The sequence below is a fragment of the Sapajus apella genome, unplaced genomic scaffold (genome assembly GCF_009761245.1).
Source record: "Sapajus apella isolate SASKATOON/1434 unplaced genomic scaffold, GSC_monkey_1.0 scaffold58, whole genome shotgun sequence".
Taxonomy (NCBI): domain Eukaryota; kingdom Metazoa; phylum Chordata; class Mammalia; order Primates; family Cebidae; genus Sapajus; species Sapajus apella.
Genome location: NW_022436998.1, coordinates 7,802,567 through 7,826,862, shown reverse-complemented (window position 1 = coordinate 7,826,862; position 24,296 = coordinate 7,802,567). Strand labels below are relative to the sequence as shown.

The 24,296-nt window shown below is 35.1% G+C and overlaps 1 protein-coding gene across 3 annotated transcripts in view; it reads right to left on the bottom strand.

Annotated features, from left to right (window-relative positions):
- The window catches only part of ATAD1 (ATPase family AAA domain containing 1), a 52,914-nt gene that overhangs the window by 23,384 nt on the left and 5,234 nt on the right, over window positions 1-24,296 (bottom strand). For all 3 annotated transcript variants that reach the window (XM_032245612.1, XM_032245613.1, XM_032245614.1), the window contains 4 exons: window positions 16,699-16,797; window positions 14,382-14,502; window positions 9,071-9,271; window positions 589-695 (listed from right to left, as the gene is read on the bottom strand). In XM_032245612.1, coding sequence (XP_032101503.1) covers window positions 589-695; window positions 9,071-9,271; window positions 14,382-14,502; window positions 16,699-16,797 — 528 coding nt within the window. The remainder of the gene's footprint in view (window positions 1-588; window positions 696-9,070; window positions 9,272-14,381; window positions 14,503-16,698; window positions 16,798-24,296) is intronic.

Sequence of the window (24,296 nt, the reverse complement as noted above, 5' to 3'; positions counted from 1 at the left end):
GAAAAATAAAGCCCATACAGGAGGAAGAGAAAAAGCCTAGGATACAAGTCTGTCTTGTATAAAACTGGGATCCTAAACATAGGCATGGGTGACAAGAAGTGAGAAACTGTTGTCAGTTTCAGCTACTAATGAACTCTGTCAAATGAAAATGAGGGAAGTGACTTAGAACTGAAAGTAAAGACTACAAGGAATTATGGTAAAAGTCAAAAATAAGAGTTGAGGAAAAGAGAAAATATATATTTTTTTAAATGTACACTATACCCACAGACACTAGTCACTTACTCTCTTTGGCACTGTAGGTTCTGAAAATTCCAAGGAGAAGCTTTACTCTGGTGTTTTCTCTTCTGTTGCATCTGTTTCAGGCATTTAGGCAACCTACCAATGTTTTGGTAGACACAAAGTCCTCAAATTGGATAAAGCTTATACAAACCATATTCTTTTGGATCCTTATCATTTAGTCATAAGTGTAAATCATTATGAAAAAAAAAAAAAAAAAAAAGAGTACAAAAGCATAGTAAGTAGCCCACCAAATTTTCTATTAAGAACAAAAAAACCAATACAAGTTGAGGGCAGATTTTGTTCAAATACCTGGCAGCTGTGATCAGTATCCAATCCATCCCAGAGACTCATAAACTGAGCTTTCATCATGGCTGTAGCTTCATGGTCAGAACTTGAACGGTTTCGTAGAAAGGAGTCTAGAAGTAAAACATCCTTAACCTTAGGAATTAAGAATAAATTATTTATCCCCCCCCAAACTTTTTTTTTTTTGAGACAGAGTCTCACCCTGTTGCCCAGGCTGGGGTGCAATGGTGCAATTACAGCACACTGCAACTTCGAACTCCCAGGCTTAAGTGATCCTCCTGCCTAAGTCTCTCGAGTAGCTGGGACTACAGGTACATGCCACCATGCCTAGCTAGTTTTTTTTTTGGTAGTAAAGACAGGATTCACTACGTTGCCAAGGCTAGTCTTGAACTCCTGGCCTCAAGTGATTCTCCTGCCTCAACCTCTCAAAGTGCTGGGATTATAGGCATGAGCCGCCATGCCTAGCCTTACTTTATTTACTCTACGTAATTTAAAATGTTCCTAATACAAGGAAATGATAAATGTTTGAAATGATGGGTATTCTGATTACCCTGATCTGATCACTATAGTATATAGTGACATTCTGTCACTCTGTACCCCATAAATATGTGCAATTATTATTATTTTTAAAACGGAGTTTCACTCATTGCCCAGGCTGGAGTGCAATGGCGCAATATGGCTTACCACAACCTCCAATTCCCAGATTCAAGGGATTCTCCTGCCTCAGCCTTCCATGTAGCTGGGATTACAGGCATATGCCATCACACCCGGCTAATTTTGTGTTTCTAGTAGAGAGGGGGTTCCTCCATGTTGGTCAGGCACATCTCAAACTCCCAACCTCAGGTGATCCACCCGTCTTGGCCTCTCAGAGTGTTGGGATTACAGGCATGAGCCATGGCGCCCAGCCATATGTGCAATTATTATGCCAATTAATAAAAAGGAAATATGAAAAGAAAAAATTGTTGAAAACTCTACAAAAGATTACAAAGAAATTCGGCTATGTATTTTAGACATTCTGGTACAATAAACTTGGTAAATTATTAGGCAAAATAAAATACGATCATTCATAATTTCATTTCTTCTCTAAAAATATGTTAATGACAACATATGTAAAAAAAAACAAAACAAACAAACAAAAAAAAACAAAGGATCTAGTACTGAGAGGCTAGAAGAGTTAAGCGTAATCTTGGAGGAATGCCTGTGCAATTTGCCTCTAACTTTCTAGGTCACCTGAACCCTCTGTGTTCTTAGTTATGAGGTCACATACTTTTTTCTCACGCAGTTTCCTGGTATAAGCAAAAATGACATGGGAAAATGCATAAAACACTATTAGGCAGAAAAATGTAAGAGAGAAAATGATTTAAAACATATGCTAGAATAAACATACACATGTTATACATGGTAAAAAGCTTTTATGGAAATATACCAAAATGCTAATAACGTTGGTTAGAGCTCAGGGATGGATTTAAGGACAAGTTTAACTTTCTTTTCAAAATTATTTTCTGTCTTCCAAATTATCTACAATGAACATAAAATGCTTTGCCAAAAAAGAGGAAAACATTTTCTTTTTGAATATAAGACTGAAAGGTGCCGCATCCTAAGAATTAAATAAAAAAAAAAAAAAACTAGTAAAAATAAATCTAGGATTTTCTAGTACAATCCCCATTTCAAGTGTTTTGCCTTATAGCCCTATAAATTACTTTCATTTCTGAGTACCTATTACATTTCAGCACTGAAACTACAACTCAAACTTTGTCAATTATACATGAAAATGGCACAAATATGTCTTGTAATGTGCTATGTTCATGATTCAGAAAAACATTTTTTATAAAAAGTAATTGCAGCAAAAACAAATTACCATGACATATAAGAGTCCGGCGATGGCGAACATATATCTTAGATTTACTTAAAGTTTCGATTTTGTAAAATCTGCCCTATTATTAGACTATAATTCAAACTAACCCAACTATTCTGAAGGTGGACAACCAGTCATTTTAAAACTGCCTAATTTTTAAAGATAAATTTAAAATTCAACTGCCTACTTAATCTTCCTAATCTTCACTATCAATAAGTGGTTGTGGCAAGATATTTACTTAAAATAATATGAGAAATTTAAAATGCTAGATATATATAAATAACTATATCAATAATTGTGAGTAGATTAGAGTCTCCAAGTACATGATTAAAGTATTAGACTAAATTAAAAAAAAAAAAACTCAAGACAGGCAGATCACTCAAGCCAGGGGTTTAAGACCAGCCTGGGCAACATGGCAAAACCCCTCCTCTATTCAAAAAAATTTTTTCTAAAAACAGCTGTATGATGCTTAGAAGAAACATACTATAAATATAAGGACTCAGAATGATCAAAAAATAGAAAATGACAGGTCGAGTATTCCTTCCTTATCCAAGATGCTGAGAACTAGAAGTGTTTCAAATTTGAGATTCTGGAATATTTGCATATACATGAGATATCTTGGGGATCGAACCCAAGTCCAGATATGAAATTCATTTATGTTTTATATATACCTTACACACATAGCATGAAAGTAATTTTATACAGTATTTTAAATAATTTCATGCAAGAAACAAAGTTTTAACTGAGTTTTGATTGTAATCTGTTATATGAGGTCAGGCATGAAAATCTTCCACTTGTGGCATCATGTTGGTGCTCAAAAAGTTTTGAATTTTGGATCACTTTGTATCTTGATTTTTTGTATTACAGATGTTCAATCTATATCTGCAAACAGGAACAAAAAAAGTTGGATAAATTTTTTTTTAAAAGTAAATGCACATCTGACAAATGGTGCTGGAGCAACTGGACATTCTTAGGCAAAAAAAAAAAAAAAAAACTGGCGTAATTTTCACAAAAAATTAACACAAAATGGATCACAAATCTATATGTAAAACACAAAATCATAAAACTAGGAAATAATATGGAAGAATATCAAGGTGACCTTAAACTTGGTGATTAATTTTTATATGTAACACCAAAAGCATGATACATCAAAAAAAAAAATGTCTAAGTTGGACTTAAACTTCCTGGCCGGGTGAGTGACTCATGCCTGTAATCCCAGCACTTTGGGAGGCCGAGGCGGGTTATCACTTGAGGCCAGGAGTTCAAGACCAGCCTGACCAACATGGTGAAACTTCATCTCTACTAAAAATACAAAATTAGCTGGGCGTGGTGGCACATCCCTGTAATACTCACTACTTGGGAGGCCGAGGCAGAAGAATAACTTGAATCCAGGAGATGGAGGCTGCAGTGAGCCAAGATCATGCCACTGCACTCCACCCTGGGCAACAAGAGTGAAATTCCATCTCAAAAAATATATATAAAATAAATAAAATAAAATTCCTGCCCTGTGAAAGATACTACTAAGAAAATGAAACGACAAGTCACAGACTGGCAAAAAAATACCTGCAAACATGAACCTGGTAAAGGACTTGTACCCAAAATATAAAAATAAAAAATAAATATAAGCAACAAAATAATTTAATTGTTGTTCCCAACACAAATAAATGATAAATCTTTGAGGTGATGGATATTCCAATTAGCTTGATGTGCTCACTGCACTGGTACCTCGCGCATATGTACAATTATTATGTACCAATTACAAAATTTTAAAAATCAATACAATAAAAAAATTACAATTTTTTTAAAGGGCAAAAAATTTGAACAGACACCTCAACAAAGATACACAGATGACAAGGCATATGAAATGATGCTCAACATCATGTCATTATGAAAACGCAAATTAAAAAATGAGAAATTATTAGATACCTACATGTCTATTACAATAGATACAATCCCAAAAATTGATAAACCCAAATGCTACAAGATGTATAGCAACAGGAACCTCAGTTATTGTTGGTGGAAATGCAAAATTGTACAGCCACTTTGGAAGACAGTTTGCTAGTTTCTTACAAAACTAAACACTGTTTTACCATAAGATTTAGATGTTATGCTCCTAGGTATTATTTTACCAATTGAGTTGCAACCTTGTGTCCACAGGAAAACCTGTACATGAATGCTGTTAGCAGCATTATTCCTAATTGTTGCAAAAGAAGATGTCATTTAACAGATGAATGGAACAAACTGTGGTACATCTACATAACAGAATATTATATAGTAATAAAAATAAGCTAACAAATCATGAAAAGATATAGAAGAAACTTAAATGCATATTGCTAAAGAAGCAAGTCTAAAAAGATTACATATTGTATGATTCTAATTGTAAAATTACAGAAAAGGTATAACTATAGAGACAGTAAAAAGATCAGTGGATGCCTGCAGTTTGGGAGGAAAAGGGAAGGACAAATATGGGAAGGATACTATTGTGTATGAGATTGTAATGATGGATAAAAAACAGCATGCTTTGTCAAAGTCCATAGAACTGTACAACGTAAAGAATGAACCTTAAATTATGGACTTTGGTTAATTACAATGTGTCAATACTGATTCATTAATAAATGTCTCACACTAGTATTAATACTAGGAGAAACTATATATGTGGGGGACATATGGGAACTCGCTACGATTTCTGCTCAATTCTGCAAACTTAAAACCATTATTAAAAACAAAGTCTACTAATTTATTTTAGAAAAAGTTAATGAAGATCTGAGGTTGCAAGAAACAAAGAAAAAAAAAATCCCAGAGTTCAGAAAAAAGGGGAACTAAGAGTTCGAAATAAGAGCTGGAAAAACTTCATGTGATTATACTACTGTCTGTGTGTTTGTATACATAGCAGGTATGCATACAGACATATACAAAGCATCAAAAGGTTCTGCTCTATTGTTAACATCCACATACTGGCTGAAGCCAAGATACCTGGAAGGATTAACACTCACAGAAAGCGTAGACAAGAAAAAAATCTGCTCATCACTGTGCCAGAATGTTTGTCCATCTCTGCCTGGGCTCTGAGGAATAAAAATGTCTTCCCTACAGATAAAAAACTAGGACCACAGGGAGTCTCATTCAGGTATGAAGTCTAAATTTGTACCACCATTCAGTCCGGGAACGTGCAAACTGAGAAATTATCTAAAATTTGTTCTGAACGATCAGACCCCTGAAGCTCTAAGCAGAGACAGAAAAAGTACTCTGGATCTTCTTAGGCAACAAATAATTCTCATATAAAAACAAGCCTAAAGCCATCTAATGTTACAAATGACACAAGGAAACAAATCACTATAAAAAAAGAGTCAACATCAAGTAAAATTACAATTTCAGAACAGAGCAATTCAAAAACTATATAAAAATAGTATGTTTAAAATTCTAAAGCTATAAAAGGAATTGCAATTCTAAAAGAGCAAGCTACAGTGAAAAAGGGAAACATTTTATAAAGAACCAAACAGAACTTCTGAAGTTCAAATATAATCAACAAAACACAAACTCAATGGTTGAAAGATTAAATATAGCCAAGGAAAGAATTGCTTTTTATAACCTACTCAAAAATTGAATTATTTTTAAGTTGTACCATTATTTTATGTACAAACAAGAAACTTAAAATGCTGCCAACTCAACTATAACATGCTATCCCAATTTCAAAGATGTTAAAATGTAAAAAACAAAACAGTATGTCTTAGAATTGATGAAATATAGTACAGAACTAAATGACAGACTGTAGAAATGACTCAAAATAAACAAGATTAGGAATTTTTTTTTTTAAGATGGGATCCTGTTTTGTTGCCCAGGCTCCAGTGTGGTGGTATAGCCTTGGTTCACTGAATATCCTTAATCTCCTGGGCTCAAGTGATCCTTTCACCTCAGCCTCCCAAGTAGCTTGTACTACAGGCATACATTACCACACCTGGCTAATTTTTGTATTTTTTTTGTAGCTATGGGGTCTCACCATGTTGTCCAGGATGGTCTTGAATTTCTGGACTCAAGTAAACCTCCTGCTTTGGCCTCTCCAAGTACTGGGATTACAGGTGTGAGCTACCACAGTTTTGTTTTGTTTTGTTTTTTAATGGGAGCATTGCAACCAAAGATATACAATGGCTGAGAAATCCTCCAGAATTAACGAAAGTCATGCATCCTCAGATTAAAAAACCACCATAAGGCTTAGCAGGCTAAATGAAAATAAATGCAGACCCAGAAAAAAAACATACTTGAACAGCAGAATGACATAGAAATCTAATAGCAACTAGGGAGAAATGATAGATTACTTACAAATACAAGGCAATAAAGAGAATTCTCAAAAGCAGTAACACTGGAAAGATTAGAATGCAATGGAATTGTAGTTTTAAGATGCTGAAAATCATTCTGTATCATTTAAGATAGAAGGCAGAATTAACACATTTTCACACACAGAAAGAATCCACTCTTTGTACAACCTTTGCTGAAAGAACTTTGAAAGACTTCGGTAAAAAGAAAGTTAAATCCAGAAAAGACAAGATCGAAGAAGCAATGGTGAGCAAAATACCTAGCAAACGTGGCATGAAACAAGCAATGCCAGTATAAAATAACAATATAGAAGGTATAAGAAAAATAAAAAATGTTTAACAATGACGTGTAAGAGATGAGATATTATTATTACCTAAGAGTTCTAAGTTCTCTGTATTATTTGGGAGGAGGATAGAGATTACCTTCAACTTTTAAGTTGATATTCTAAATATTTCACTAAAGTAAAAGAATGTAATAAGAAAAAGGGAATAAAGCAAAAAACAATGAAAAAAAATGTCTATTAGACCAGTAAATTAAAAGCAAAAAATAATACAGCAGAAATAAATCGGCTAGGTGTTATAATCCCAGCACCTTAGGAGGCTGAGGTAGGAGGATCACCTGAGCCCAGGAGTTTGAGATCGACCTAGGCAAGATAGTGAGACCCTGTCTCTACAAAAAGATTAAAACATTAGCAGGGCATGGTGGCACACACCTGTATTCTCAGCTACTTGGAAGGTTGAGGTGGGAGGATCACTTGAGCCAGGAAGGTCAAGACTGCAGTAAGCCATGATTGTACCACTGCAATCCAGCCTGCATGACAAGAGCGTGAAAAAAAAAGAAAAAAAAGAAATCTGCATATCTCAGCTATCATAATACAATCAAAGTAACCACAATTCCCAGTTAAATACAGATTTAGATTAAAATTTTTCAAAAATCTAGCTATCAGGCCAGGTGCAGTGGATCACACCTATAATCCCAACACTTTGGGAGGCCAATGTGGGGTGTATTGCTTGGTCCCAAGAGTTTCAGACCATCCTGGGCAACATGGGGAAACCCTGGCTCTACAAAAAAAAAATACAAAGATTAGTGGGTTGTGGTAGCACACACCTGTGTTCCCAGCTACTTGGGAGGCTGAGGTAGGAGATTCACTTGAGCCCGGGGAGGTTGAGGCTGCAGTGAGCCATGATCACGCCACTGCATTGCGCCTGGGTAACAGAGTGAGATGCTGTCTTAAAAAAAAAAAATCTACCTATGTGTTCCTCTGTTCAAGATGCGCACTGAAATAACTGGAGTAAACTGATGAGAAAAGATATATAAAGCAAACAAGTAACCAAAACAAAGCTATACCATAAATCTCTATCTATTTTTCTCTCTACATATGATTACATAGCCTATCATGCTACATGTAACTATAATAAAATATAATTCAAAACTATGGTAATAATGCTATAATAAATATATATAGCTATACTAACTAATATGATATTATTGTGATATATATTTATATATACATTGTACGAGGAACAGAACGAAAATATCAACCCATAAAATATATCAAGAGTCCATTAACATAAAAGTTACGACATATATAGCAAAGGATAGTCTAGTTGACTGTCTTTTTGGAAAAGAATGAAATTAGATTCTTACCTCATGCTATATATAATTTTTAAAAAGAGAACATTTATAGGGATAGTGAAGGTATTTGTAAACCATTTACAAAAAGTATAAATCACAAAGGCAAAATAGTGAATATAGCCAAATATTAAACTGCGAAAAAAAAAAAAAACCTATCAGAAATAAAGATAAACAGGCTAGAAAATAGTTGTAATCATAATAAACATCAGCAAAAGAAAAATGCAAATAACTCCAAAGCAATACTGGCAATTCACAAATAAGAAAACTCAAATGGCTAATCAAAATGCTTAAAGATGCCCAAATTTACCAGCAACTAGGAAAACATAAATAGGTATAAAAACTTTAAAGAAATCGTAACCCCAGGGAGGTTGAAGATAGGTAATCACACAATCAAATGATTCAACTTCTAGGTATCTTTCCTGGGCAAACATATATACATGAGAAAACCTGTACATGGATGTCCACTGCATACTGTTTGTAACAGGGAAAAGACAGGAAAACCTATCAGTAGGGGAATATATAGTCTATGTTCATTCTACAACACAGAAATTATACATAGGATATTATGATGTTGGTTATTTTTTTTTTATTAATATGGCCTAATTAATGAATGTTAAAAACTAAGTCTGGGTTATCTAAATATCTTTACAAATGGCCTTTAAAAATACTCATACAGAAAACATAGCATACCTATTTCATCTATAAAGATGATGGATGGTTGTAGCTTTATGGCAAGGGAGAAGACAGCAGCAGCCAATTTTTGAGATTCTCCATACCACTTATCAGTCAGTGTTGAAGGCTGAAGGTTAATAAATCGACAGCCTGCTTCTTTGGCTGTGGCCTTGGCAATCAACGTTTTACCACAGCCTGGAGGCCCATAGAGAAGAACACCTGGAAATGAATATGTTATTTTATTATTACCTTTAAGGAGTATTTGCTTTAATTTACATGATAATCAACAGAAAATTAATTCTTCCCACAAACAACTTTTCCAACATTCAATTCTGCTTTTATTTAATCTTGTTTATAGTAGATAAGGCAGGAGAAAGGAAGATGCCATATTCTAAGCTCAATGTCAGTTAAGAGCATGTATTTGGAGATTACAGCACCCTGTGCCCTCTCCCTTTATGAAAAGGTTCAGTTCAAATGTTCATCTTCACATCCAAATTCATACCACTTTATCAACAGTTGACAAAATCTAAGGCCCTCCACCTTCACAAGCAAACAGAGTACCACAGTGCTTTGACATTAGCCTACAGAAGGTAAACAACTTCAAAACAGATTGTGGAAAAAACCGTTTTACTGTTGCTCAAATATTAAGTTTTAGCCAAAGGACATATGCCTTTTTCTAAACAGACAATCTTTTCCTAAAAGAAACAGAAATTATCAGTCACTCCTGTTTTAATTTCCAAAGAAATTAAGAATAAAACTGTATTATTAACCTATGGTCTTCATTAACAGCATTTTGCTGCTACAATTTGAGGTAACATTTTTAATATAAGGGATCTAGAGGTTGGGATCTTTTTTGGGAAACACCATCAACTGTTTCTCAACTAAAATGAGATAGCATTTTCTAAATTTAATAATATTAAAATATAATAATACTAAAATTATAATTTACTAAATTACTAAATTTAGTACTAAATGATTTGGTACCTAAACTTAGTACTAAGGTGGTTATTAAAATAAACCATTTACAGACAGCCCTAACAAAAACTGTTAGTAGGCAGATCTCTCAAAATATTTGCTTAATTCAAAGCTCAACTTTTCTTATAAAACAGCATTTTTTAAAATGCCATCTATATAGATGGCACGCTAGGCTAAACTGGAAGAAATCTGGAGATGTCCAAAATTTTCTTATATATAATAAAAATAAAGTTCAAAATGAGAAGAAATAATTTTGTATGAAATTTCCCCCAAAAAAACTCAATTTTTTTAAAAAAATAAGAAACCTGTACCTGATTCCATAACTCTAATAATTTTATTATTAGAGTTACATCAAACACTTCAAAATAATGTTCAAGCTCTTCCTCAAGCATACATAGATTATTCTACTGGTCTTTATAATTCTTGAAGATTCAAGTTCTAACACCAACGAATCCAAGTTTAATTGCATTAAACTAAACTTTTCTAAAGCTGACTTTTAAATTTAAATCCATAAGCTTTACCAGTACATGTTAATTGTATTTTCAAGCACTCTGAAAATTTTAGTTAAGTTTACTTACGTGCTTAAAATTTGGTTAAGTCAGTTATAATTTGAACCTTCTACTGACACTTTATTTTTGGATCGTTCATGTGAATAAACAATAAAGAATAGTAATCTAAAACCAGTTACTTTAAAGCTGAAAACATATGGGATGATTACTGCAGGTGCTTGGAATTATCATTAATTTTATCATTTTGATCACATAATTTAATGTAGAACGCATACCCATTAGAAAACTTTTCTATACACGTTACTTAAATCTCAGGGTTTTTATACTGTTACACATAGTAATTTCCTAAAAAAAAAAAAAAAAAAATTAAAATTCAAGGTTTTTAGAACAAAATATTTATGTAAAAGCCCTCCATATTTTGACTTTGTAGCTACTCTACAACTTCATAAACATATTCGGTGCTTTTAGAATGTTGTGTTTATTTCAAATTATTCATTTATCATTTTGAATATCTTCTTTCTAGTAGTTCAGTTTTGTTTCTCAGTAGGATTAAGTTTTTTCCAAATATTCCTCTTCAAGAATTACAATTAGTGTTATTAACTGAGCAGTTACAAGTGTCTGGAGTGTCTAAAGATTCAATATGCAAAGAAAGCTTTTATCTATCCTAACTTTCTGGAGATAGGCCGTAACAGATAAGGTACACAAGCTGTCAATATACCCTTCTTGACCTGGATTGTTAGTCTCATAATTATTCAGTAAACTGCTTTATCTCCATTCCTGTACATATGTTACTTTACACTAAAATTCATGTTAGCTCCTCTGACACTTTATCAGTGAGCCTAGAGATAACATTATTTAGAGTGACACCTTTTCTATATACTTTCCTAAAATAGTCTCCACAGTGTTAATATTTATGATGGGTGACAAACAAGTGCTGCAAATGAATGTGAGGCATTTGGCTTTAATTATTAGTTTTGCAACCTTTAAATTAGTTCCTTGAGCTTAATCTGATACTTTTACAACCTATTTCAACAAATAAAAACTCTGTGTTTATTATCTTACGCTTCGTAGAGGCTTAAAAATTTAAATCCCTTTTTAAGGCAGATGTTTTTGTTAATAGCCTTACTTAGTAAGTGCTTACATGCAAATAAAAGATTTCAGAAGAGGCTGGGCACAGTGGCTCACACCTGTAATCCCAACACTTTGGGATGCCAAGGCAGGAGGATTATTTGAGCCCAGGTGTTCAAGACCAGCCTGGGCAACAAAGTGAGACCGTGCATCTACAAAAAATTAAAACATTAGGTGGGCATGGTGGTACATGCCTTCCAGTTCCAGCTACTCAGGACCTAGAGGCAGAGGGATGATTTGAGCCCAGGAGGCTGCAACAGTAGGCTATGGTTACGCCACTACACTCCAGCCTGGGTGACAGAGTAAGACTCTGTATCAAAAAAAAAAAAAAAAAGGATAAGGAAGATAAAAAGTACTGGGACAAACAAATCCAACTTTTGAGATAATCCTCATTTGCAACAAATGCTCCACCTTATTAGTGACTGACTTTTTTCTTTTTTAGAGAACTATTTATTGGCTTTAATATAAAATTTGTCCTATTGGTGCAAAAATAAACATCTATAAAAATCTGCTTAAATATAAAGTTGAGGAGAATATGGGTCTTTATAACCTCAGAAAACCTATGCTTATAATTTTTTCCTTAGGTTATTCAGATTTTAAAGAATGCACCAAAACATGAAGTATGATAACATTCACAAATATAATAAAATTAACATGGCAAAATAACAATACAGAATTCAGAAAGTTTACAGAGGAAGTCATATGGTATTCAGATGGAATTTTGTTGGAATTTTAACTGTTGTAAATTTTTAAATGTTTGGGGAAAAAAATCACTTTTTAAATATTACCATCAGTTTCTTATGGATGACATTTTCCTGTCATCAATGAGTGGTATGATGGTGTGCATTAGCTTCAACTTCATATATATATGCAATCTTATTGGTTACATATGGCCTGCATGGATACTGCATAATAAGTCACTCTCAAATTCTTTTTGTAGTCTATGTGAAACAGTGATCACTTTCAGCTCAGATAACAATAAACTATCTAAGAATAACAGGAAATTGCCAATAGCTCTAGTCTAGGTAATCTATTTCCAGTTCCAAAATGGAACAAAAAGGGATGCATCTGATTTTATACTCTGCTTCTATAAACTAATACTCAACTTATGTTGAAAGTCAAAAAGTAAATTAACGATCCTCAAAACTGTTATTCTTGATTAAAAACCGTCCAAAAACCTGCCGGGTACGGTGGCTCACGCCTATAACCCCAGCACTTTGGGAGGCCGAGGCAGGTGGATCATGAGGTCAAGAGATCAAGACCATCCTGGCCAACATGATGAAACCCTGTCTCTACTAAAAAAATACAAAAATCATAATAAACTAAATGCGTTTTGTTAGGAAAAACTACAGGCAGTGTTGTTATTTCAGAAAGCAAAAAGAAATGCCTAATAGCTTTGTTGTTTTAATACAAAGAAAATCTCATTTTTGCTGTTAACTGTCATCCTCCACTTTCCAGAAATAAAAGTTATGTACTTCATAAAAATGCACAGGTATAGGCTTCAGTTACCTTTGATATGTAAATTAATCCACTTTACTGATATAGCTGCAAATTTAGAAAATTATAAGCATTAAAATTTAAACATACATAATGCTATTTTGATATTTTTAAAGATCCACTTTTTTGAAAAATCAATGTGACTAATAATTTGAGTTCAGTCTTGACTAACAACATATATCAAACCCATCTAATTTTGGCAATACATTAGATAGGGGATTCTGCTAGAGGAAAATAAGCTGTCTCATGGAATTTGGATCTGAACGCCATAGTAACACATACATATCTCTCTCACTGTAAATTATGTACACTTCATCTTAATCACCTTTAACAAGCCTTAAGCATGACAGAAATATTTGCTCAAGTTGGGTGCCATGCCTATAATCCCAGGATTTTGGGAGGCCAAGGCAGGTGAAGGGCTTGAACTCAGGAGTTCAAGACCAGCCTGAGCAACCCAGTAAAACCCTGTCACTACCAAAAATACAAAAACATGAGCCAGGCATGGCAGAGCGTGCCTGAGGTCTCAGCTACTCAACTCAGGAGGCTCAGGTGGGAGGATCACTTGAGCCTGGGAGGTGGAAGTTGCAATGAGCTAAGATCATGCCACTGCATTTCAACTTTGGTGACAGAGTGAGACCCCATTTCGAAAAAAAAAAAAAAAAGAAAGAATAGAAATAGCTGAATGAACAAGAATTACACTTAATGATGCAGTTATAAGCATGTTCAATTCTTGCATCCCAAGACTTTCAAAGTGATTATGAATAAGGAAACGACTCCATCAAAGTGAAACATTAATTTATGGTTCATCTGCAGATCAGTATTTCCTGAAATGAATCACTACATTCTAAAAATAAGATCGTTAGCAGGAAAAAAATTCACTAGAGTTGTGAAAAAAGAAAAAAAAGTCTTGGCTTGAAAACAAAACAAAACAAAAAAATCCTTGTATTATGATTGAATTTTTCTTTGATCTTGATTTTCCAAATTTTAATTTACTTGGAAAATGAAACAGAAATAAGATTATTTGAACATGTAAATACAGGGAAAAAGTTTATCTCGATTTCAGAAGCTGAAGAATGAGCAAATATTTTAAGAAATTGTTTGCCTGGATCTCAGGATCCTCTTGAGAATCTGATTTCACAAAAACTCGTCTACAATGGCAGAAAGTTTCAGTGTTTTCTAGGATTTTAATGCTTTAGGCAAATATATACATTTTACCATACCTTTTGGAGGCTGCAGAAGCCTGGAATTCTCAAACAAATGTTTCTTTTTGATAGGCAAGATGACTGTGTCTTTCAGATCCGTAATGACATCATCTAAACCTGCTATATCACTCCAAGTAACCTGGCAAAAGTTAAGATCAGCATGAATTTTACTACAAAGGTACACACACTAAAGTAAAAAGAACCCTCTCAAAATGGCAAATATTAATCTGATGATTATACATAAATAAGTTAAAATTATGTATTAACATGAGTAAAGACTTTTCCAAGTAATAATGAAATAAACTACTAAGAAACTGGAAAAGGAATTTAATAGTCAACTATCCACTATTAAAAATCTGTAAGTCAGGTACTAAAAAATCTGCATTAGCTGAATTCATTCCACTTACAAGAAGGAAATATTCTGCCACAAGAATATTGAGAACCAGATGAGACATATTTTAGCACTGGCTGATGGGAAAGAGTTCATCAGGAATGTACCTATTCTACGGAGGATGTTGTCGAGCATCATAGAAATTAATTTCAGAAATAAGGTCTTACAACACATGACTTCTGAATTTTATCCATCAAAAGTAAACCTATGGGCCAGGCATGGTCGCTGATGCCTGTAATCCCAGCACTTTGGGAGGCCAAGGTGAGTCGATCACTTGAGGTCAGGAGTTCAAGACCAGCCTGGCCAACATGTATTTTTTTGTAATAAAAATACAGAAAAAAAAAAAAAAAATTAGGTTTGGTGGTACATGCCTGTTCCAGCTACTCTGGAGGCTGAGGCACGAGAACTGCTTGAACCTGGGAGGCAGAGCTTGCAGTGGGCCGAGACTGCACCACTGTACTCCAGCCTGGGTCACAAGGCAAGACTCTCTCTCTCTCTCTCTCTCTCTCTCTCTCACACGCACACACACAGACAGACAAAAGTAAACCTATGTTAAAACTTAACAAAGTATCTTTATAAATAAAAATAGGGCATACATATTTTCAAAATAGACAAGAAAAACCTTCGCATTCAACTTAAAAAAATGTTTTGGAAGGGAAATAAGCTAACTGAAAGAGACTGGCACAGCCAAGGAGCTGGAGGTGGGGTCAATCAGAAGCAATACTTTACAATAGATTCATTTTCTTCATACTGCAAAAAAAAAAATGATAAAAAGGAAAAGTATAAACCAGCAGCCAGATCTGAAAAAAAGTAACTTACATTGTCACTGCAACAAAAAACTAAGTCTGTTAGTGCAGACTTATTCAGAAATGAATATAGGTAGGGTTCCAAGAAGGTGCCATTGTAAATTTATAAATCAAATTCAAACGCAGGCTTAATTCTAAGGTATGTGTATGTTTCTGTATACATAGCTATTACAAGACATTGCAGACTTTTCTAGATTTGGAGATGGGGCTATTTCATTCTACTTATTTATACCAATATAACATTAATCTATTAGGCAAATGTATTCTATTTACAGAATTTATATATTTATACCTGTTGTTACAAAATATTCATATAGGATTTTCTACATTGTATCAATCTGATCCTCAAAATAATCCTTATGAAGTAGGGAAAGCAGGTATTATTATCTCTGGATTATACATGAGGGGACTCAGACTCAAAGAGGAAATCATTTGCCAAGGCTATGTTATATTATGAAAATTTACATTTAAACTCCATAAAACAAATATCCACATGACTTAAAACAGTATGTTTTATATACCACAAAGGCAAATACATAAAAGTACAAGTTTTACTAAATAAATGTGTACAGAAAAGAGTTAACAAAGTAGGCCTGAGACTGTTATCCTTAGAAAGGCATACTTGTAAGATTGGCCCTTGGTTGGCATGTGGAAACTTAGATTTCAGGAGAGTCCCACCAGTTCTTGACAAGAACAGCTCACTGTGCCTAAACTGTTTGTGCAAACAATATGGTTTATGGTGAAACACCCATTTGCCTTCTGGGAGCCTACAATTTTGATACATTTAAGGGAAAAGGGAATCTACGTAATCAGCCCCTTATAAAAACCTTGGGGACTGAGTCTCCAGTGAGCTTTCCTGGTGATAATATCACACGTGTTGTCACAACTTGATACACTAATTAAGCACTGTGTGTCTCCACTTGGAATCTTGTGCCTCACTTCCTTCAGACTTCATCCTGTGCTGCCTCGCTTCCCTTTGCTGATTTTGCCTTGTATCTTTTCAGTGTAATAAATCATATACAGGAATACAACTATATGTTGAGTCTCATGATTCAGCCAAAATTCTTTGGTCTAACACAAAATGTTAGGACCCCCCCACACACAAGAAAAAATCTTAAATAAGATTAAAGATACATACATGCATATTCAGAGGGTCTACTAGATGAGCAGCAATACTCATTTCATATTCTGAGAGCTTCACATTTTTCACACCAATTTGCTTCATTAGTTTTTCTGCCTAGAAAGAAAAGAATAAGCAACCTCCTTTGGTTTGATAGATAAAAGCACTTTGAAATAGATATATATGAAGTCTAAAGAGCAATGAACAGATATACAAGAAATTTCCAAGGATATTTTAGGTCCCTTGATCTTAGCCTTCCCCATCGTGAGCTCTCAGGTAAAGAAAGGATTTGAGGCTCCATTCCACAGAAATGAGGGAAATTTAACCACCTCTCAGGAAAAGAAAACAGGGTATGTGACTGAAGAGATCATGTACTTCCAAGAGGGGCTCCCGTTGTTTCACTGAGACTCTAGGATACAACTTAGTTTCTCTTTCCAAATAAGACTATCATGACAGGTACAGGTAAAATGTCAAGATAAAAGAGGAGTTAAGGAGGACAAGAAATGTATAACTGAAGTTTCTTTAAACTGGGTATCTGAAATAGATGTCCAGTTTCCTTCAAATCAATGTTGGTTAATAGGGGAAAAAACTATATCTACAATAGGTGGCCATACATATCCCATTTTAAATTGCTCTGATATGCTGCCCCTTTTAGATAAATGTCAATTCCTGGGACCAGGCAATCCGAGTCATAATAAAAATAACTCTAAATTAGAAGTATATTTGCATATATTCTCAACGCAGGGCAAAATCAGCAGTAAACCTATTAGTTCTAGAAATACAACAAAGCTTTCAATTAACATAAAGATAATGAAAAACATTTACTGAGTGTGCTAAATATTATGCCAAAATACGGTAAAAGGATTAACTTACTGACTCCTCAGAGCCAATACTATGAGATAGGCATAATTTTTCCCAAACACAGAAAAAGAAATTGAAGCTTAGCATGGTTAAGTAATTTGCCTTTGGTTAAAAGCTAACAAACAGAAGAAACAAGATATGAATTCAAGGAGTCCAACTCTAGAGTCCATAGTTAACTACCACACATATTTGCTCTGATTTCTTCAATTTTAAGATTGGAGTTTGTAACCACAAAAGAGTCTTTACAAATCTATACATAACAAATTCACATTTCAATTAAGTGAACATTTTAGAAATGAAGTGGCTCTGTTATATCACATTTTCCAAAATTTTGGTTTATTACATTTTCCTAAAATGCTAAAATAGAATCTTGTTCTCTGTCCAGAGTTATGACTGCTCTAAAAGGGAATTCACATCACACAGCATTTTAGAATGGTTAGGACATTAGGATAAATGTGTTTAATAGCTTTTTTTTTAAGTACTATAGGGGCCAGGAATGGGAGCTCACATCAGTAATCCCAGCACTCTGGGAGGCTAAGTCGGGAAGACTGCTTGAGCACAGGAGTTTAAGACCAGCCTGGGCAACATAGTGAGATGCCATCTCTACAAAAAATCAAAAATTAGCTGGATGTGATAGCATACCCTGACAGTCCTAGCTACTCTGGAGGCTGAGGCAGGAAGAGGACTTGAGCCCTAGAGGTCAAGGCTACAGTGAGCCATAATCATGCCACCGCATTCCAACCTGAACATGAGAGAAACCTGTCTCAAAAAAATTTTTAAAAAGTGCTATGAACCACATCAAATAACTAAATAGAATAAATTTCCTGTTTATCCTGCCCCTGTAAAATCACTGAATCAATAACTTTTTATAGATTCCTTTATCTCTTTTAAATACTTTCTCTTTTACTGCCATTAATCATTTTTATGTCAGTTATAAAAGGTATCCTATTTTAGCATCTGAATAACATTTACTCATTTTCATTATGCTACAGTAAATGTGAAACCCTCCCACATGTGTTCTTTTTAAGCAATGCTCAAAGACAGTAGTTTTCCCAGGGGACATTTTGCAAAGTCTGGAAATACTTTTGGTTGTCACACTTGGGGGTAGGGTGATACCAGCATCTAATCAGTAGAGGTAGAGATGCCACTGAAATTCTACAAGGCAGAGGACAGCCTCCATTTTCCCATCCCAAAGAATTATTGGCCCAAAATGTCAATAATGCCTGATCTGAGAAAACTCTGTTTTTTTCCCTATTAGCTAGTTTCCCTGAAATTTTTACTCTATGCCACAACAGCCTCTTGATTTAAAGAACAGCCTTTATTTCTTTCTGGAACTTCCTAAACAAAAATGACAAATGAATGATAATGCTGAGTTTATATAGAGATAGAAAATGTTATCTTTCAAATTTATCTAAGGTCTCTTTACTGCAATAGCAGTCCCACTTTAACAACGTCTTCAGGTTGTATGCACAATATACCACTAACAGAAAAGAGAAAAGGAACTAATGATTGTATTGAGCACCTATGCTATGGCTGGCACTGTGCTACGTAATTTACAATCGACCCTTAAAATTAACCTGAGAAGTAACTATGATTATCCTTATTTAGATGAGGAATTTACAGATCAGAGTAATTAAAAGAAATGCCAATATTATACAGCTAGGAAGTGATGTTAATAGAGCTCAAATACTGATTTGTCTAATTTTGAAGCCCATATTCTGCTAAAACACTAATATTCCTCATTTGAGAGAACATAACATGGCTAGCAAATAAATGAAAAGCACCGGAAAACACACCAAAACTGCCACCAAACAGTGTGCCAGGAACAAGTTATACAGTTACCTGGTTTTGACGCTTTTAAGTGAACCATTAGAATGTCTTAACCAGAAAACCAAAATTATGATTGGACTACTGTAAAAATGGCATATGTTTATACATGCTTTCTTGTTTACAGCTTACTGAAAATTATATTTTCAAGTCACCATGGTTTGCTTGTTTTTTAAGTGGGTCTCTCCAAGTGGTTGTTTCTATAAGGGAAAATGAGTTGTTGGGGAGTGTATGTGAGCCAAAGGAAAGAGGAAAACTTACTTTTTACTGTATACCCATCTTTCGTTAACTGTTCCAGGTGATTTTCTACCCTTTCACATTACTTTTTTACCCTTTCATGCTATTTCATTTTTTCTTCATGTAAAGTATTATTTTTTCAAAAAGATTAAAAAGTGGAGTAGGAAATATTCAACTAATATTTTTCCCTGGAGTGAGGAAGGAAGGAAGGAAAGCAGCAGCAAAGAAAATACTTATGAGCTAACGCTCATTTCATTCAGGTTCTGAAAGATTCATAAAATTGTCCTTTTGGAAGAATCAGTTTAGAAAGCTAGACATGTCATTAACAAGTGTGAAAACTCAGAGATAAACAAATTAAACCTAAGTTAGAAACAAGGACAACCTCTGATCTGTTTACCAAGGTCACAGCTGAAGTGTTCCAATTTTAAGTGAAGGCAGAGGAATCACTGATATAAAGCTTGTTAAAAATGCATTTAAATGGGAACTAGCAATGATTCTGAGTATGTATCCGTGTTTATATGTTTGATATAATCACTTATCACAAACTTATATTAAAACTCTGGAAAACACCTTCTTCCATACATGTGGAAACAGTGATACTCTTTTAGGGTTCGTGTACTTATATCTCTTTCCTCTCATTTTACCATATGTATTCTGAAAGTTCTTGGGTAAGATGGCTTTGTACCGTGAAAGGAAAATAAATCTTGGGGCCCCTAAATCACTAAGCTAATGGGAAAAGTGAAGCTGGGAACTGCTTAGGGCCAACCTGCCTTCCATTCTATTCAAAGTCACCCCTCTGCTCACTGGGATAGATTTATATCTTATTGCCTACTTTGGAGAAGCTAATAAATTAAAAACAATGCAACCATTTTTCTCTTATCTACCTATGACCTGGAAGCCCCCTCCCTGCTTCAAGTTGTCCTGCCTTTGCTTCGTGTTCCAGGCAGAACCAATGTTCATCTTACATATGTTGATCAATGTTTCGCTTCCAACAAGGATGGCAAGATTTCCTGCTTCCATGATGATAGAAGGCAGGTAACTCGTTCACAGAGTTTGAGCTCACTCTTAGCAGGGAAGATAAGTTCGACTTTTTTCCTGCTTCTAGGATGGTAGAGAGCAGTCTTCAGCCTGAGGCCTATCCCTAGGTAAGTAGCTGAACTGGGGTTTTATCCTGGATAAAGTTTAACAACTAGCTGGTCTTAATTTCTCCTTACCATTAGAGCTGTCAGTGATCATACTGTTTGGGTTGTTGTTACTTGTTCTGGTCTTTCTCCCATCGGATTTGACAAACTCGACTTGGTCAAACCCGAGTGAGAATTTCAAATTATGGGTAACAAAGCCTCTTTAAGTTGGCTAAAATTCCTCACAGCTGCAAAAGGGAAAGAAAAAAAAAAAACAAAAGCAAAATTCCATGCCTTGATTTCTGTGTTTGCTTACTGTCTTAAAAAAAGAGATGTTCTTTAGTTTACTTTTCTTCTACCCTATACCTACCTCCTTCCCCCTTTGCTATCTGTAGTACCAAAAAATCTAGAGGTTTGTAATGACTTGAACCCATTTAAAGAATTGAGAACAAAGGCACCACTCACCCCTTTTGGAGTGTTCTGTTTTCTTTGTGGAGCTTCCAGAGTCATGGGCAGATTCTTCTTAGGTCTAAATCTCTGTTTTCCTGTATTGCATGACCTGACCTCTTTGGCTTGAGGGTACCAGAGATTACCCTGTACCGTGAAACGATGTGACCTTGGTGTGTGTAATGGTGAACAAGAGCTACAAAGTTATGGGTGGCTGAGCAAAGCTTACAGGAAGTGGTCTTGGCTTTTTTTTTTCTCCCAGGAAGTTGCTGTTTAAGGATCCTGATTCTGCTTCAGAGATGCATTCTAAAGGGTCTCCTCTATTGCTTTTTCTCCCAAAATTAATCACGATTTGGCATTTCTGTTTGCATGTGAAACTAAACTGTTGTTTTCAAAGGTAAATGAGAGACTGTGTTTTCTCAGCTCTGAAGAGAAAGGGTATTTTGCTCCTCCCAGCCAAAAGGCACCCCTGGGTGACCAGGGGCCTAGCTGGAGTGGATAGGGGGTTAATCTCCCTCAACGTGCAATGGCCTTACAAGAAAATTCCCAATATAAATTAATTTTAAAAAAGGCTTGTCCAGGAAATGCAGATAAGGCCTGATCACCCCATGTTTTGGGCTCTCTCAGAGGTCATGGACCTCTGGAGAGAGAAACTGAGACACTAAGAGGGTGGAAACAACTCAGTGGTGACACACTGTGGAGTCCTGCCCACAAACAGCACACATCAATCCACACACAAAAACCATGGGCCACAGCTCAGTTCCTCCTTTTAACAAAAGGTGGGAAACAATCTAAGAATGAGGAGAAAACAAGAAGAATGATCCCCTTTCAAGCACTCCGTAGGTTTTATGGCACCTCTACTTGCCAGAGTTTATATAAAATGGAAGTAACATGGTCTTTGTGCACATTTGCATGTAGGAAAAACAGTCCTAAGGTCGAACTGCAAACTACAGAGTTTCTACGTTCTTTTTTTCTTTCTTTTCTGCCTGCTTTAAATCTTCTGTTATTTTTCTCCTAAGATAAAAATCACTGTTTGGATCTAACAGGTAATTTTATTCATTCATTCATTCATTCATTCATTCATTCATTTATTTATTTATGCAAGCCAGTGAATTTGTATTTAACTCATGGCTAAAGTTCTGAGGAGAGCTATAGGATCTTTCTGTGTGTATGTGTGTGTGTGCGCACATGCACATGTGTGTGTTTAAAAGGCCTTCATAATTTCCATAGCTTTATGGCAATTAAAAACATCTTAATTTCCCTCTAGCACACTACATTTTTTCTCTCCATACTTTATGGTGTAAATTTTGCTATTTGATTTGCACCTGAGTTGTTTCCTTTAATATGCAAATTAAAGGCTATTTAGCTGACAACTGCCTAGGGCAGTAGAAAAGTTGATCAAGAATTTGATCTAAGTCTAAGACAGGAAAGTAACAGTTTTTATGACTCTATAATATGTACTTCTATCAGCATGTCTAATATGTCTATGTATTTGTATTGTGTACACAACGTTTCACTACTGAAAATATATCAAAAAGCTCTAACTAATTGGCTTAAGAAAATAAAAGTGCTTGAATCAAATACTTTATCAAGAAAAAAGAGAAGACTAGTCAAATGCTTTTTCGAGTTTATGTAACTTAAGTAAAATCTTTAATAAATAAACTAGCTTTAAAATTATTGGTAAAGTCATATCAGAAGTGTCTTAAGAATTGCCAACATACATTTTTGTTTGCATTTATTAATCAAGCCATTCATACTTATCCCTGACAAATATTATAAGGTGTCAAAATTTGGCATAGGGATTAAAAACTATAAACCCAGCCCCAAACAGAATGATCTTTGCTTGTGTAATTGTTAATAAGACACTGATATTTAATAAAAAAAGCTACATCTTGAACTTAGTTAGATTACCATAACTTCTAATCTTGTGGCTTTAGGTTTTGTAGTACACAGGCAGTAAGGTTTGTTTTGGAAAAGCGCTGTTACCTAATGTCATCTTCTCATAAATTTGCCCTACCTACCAGTTTCCAAACCTCTATAAAAGATATTTTGAGTCTTTGAGGTATCCAGTCAAATCTTTGATTCATTTTTAAGATGTCCTTTTTCTTTTCTCACATAATCACAAAGTGCTTCCTACATTCATTTATGTTAGTCTTTTCCACTCATTTCATTCCTTTTGCCACCCTCTTATTCTAAGTCTTTGCCAGGACTGTTGTTGTCTATCACCAGCAGTTCTTGCTTCTAGTCCCTCTTGACTCCTATTCCTTTTACATATACTATAAGGTAAATTATCCTTAAAACATTGCTTTGCATATCAGCCACCCATTCAAATACATTTAATGGGTTAAGACTGCCTACGGAAGTCTTCAATTGGTCAACAGCTTATGTATGTATGTATGTATGTATGTATAGATGCATATATTATGTAGACGGCGTCTCGCTCTCTTGCCCAGGCTGGAATGCAGTGGCCCAATCTCAGCTCAGTGCAACCTCTGTCTCCCAGGTTCAAGCAATTCACTGCCTCAGCCTCCTGAGTAGCTGGGATTACAGGTGCCAGCCACCATGCCCGACTAATTTTTGCATTTTTAGTAGAGAGGGGGTTTCACCATCTTGGCCAGGTCTTGAACTCCTGACTTTGTGATTCACCTACTTCGGAATCCCAAAGTGCTGGAGTTACAGGTGTGAGCCACTGCACCCGGCCTATTTATTTACCTATTTTTTGAGACAGAGTCTCTCTCTGTTGCTCAGGCTAGAGTGCAGTGGTGTGATCTTGGCTTACTGCAACCTCCACCCCCTGGGTTCAAGTGATTCTCATTCCTCAACCTCCCAAGTAGTTGGGCAAGTGCCACCACACCGGCTCATGTTTTGTATTTTTATTAGAGATGGGTTTTCACCATGTTGGCTGGACTGATCTCAAACTCCCAACCTCAAGTGATCCGCCTGCCTTGGCTTCCCAAAGTGCTATTGACTATTAAACAATAGCATGTTTAATAGTTGGCCAGAGATGTAGGGAAGAGAGGAGAAAGGGTAACCCAGAAGCTATAGCCCTTGGCTGAGCAAATCCCATTTCATCCTGAGTAGTTTAAACACTGGTAAATTACTGTGTAATCGGATAACACTAGA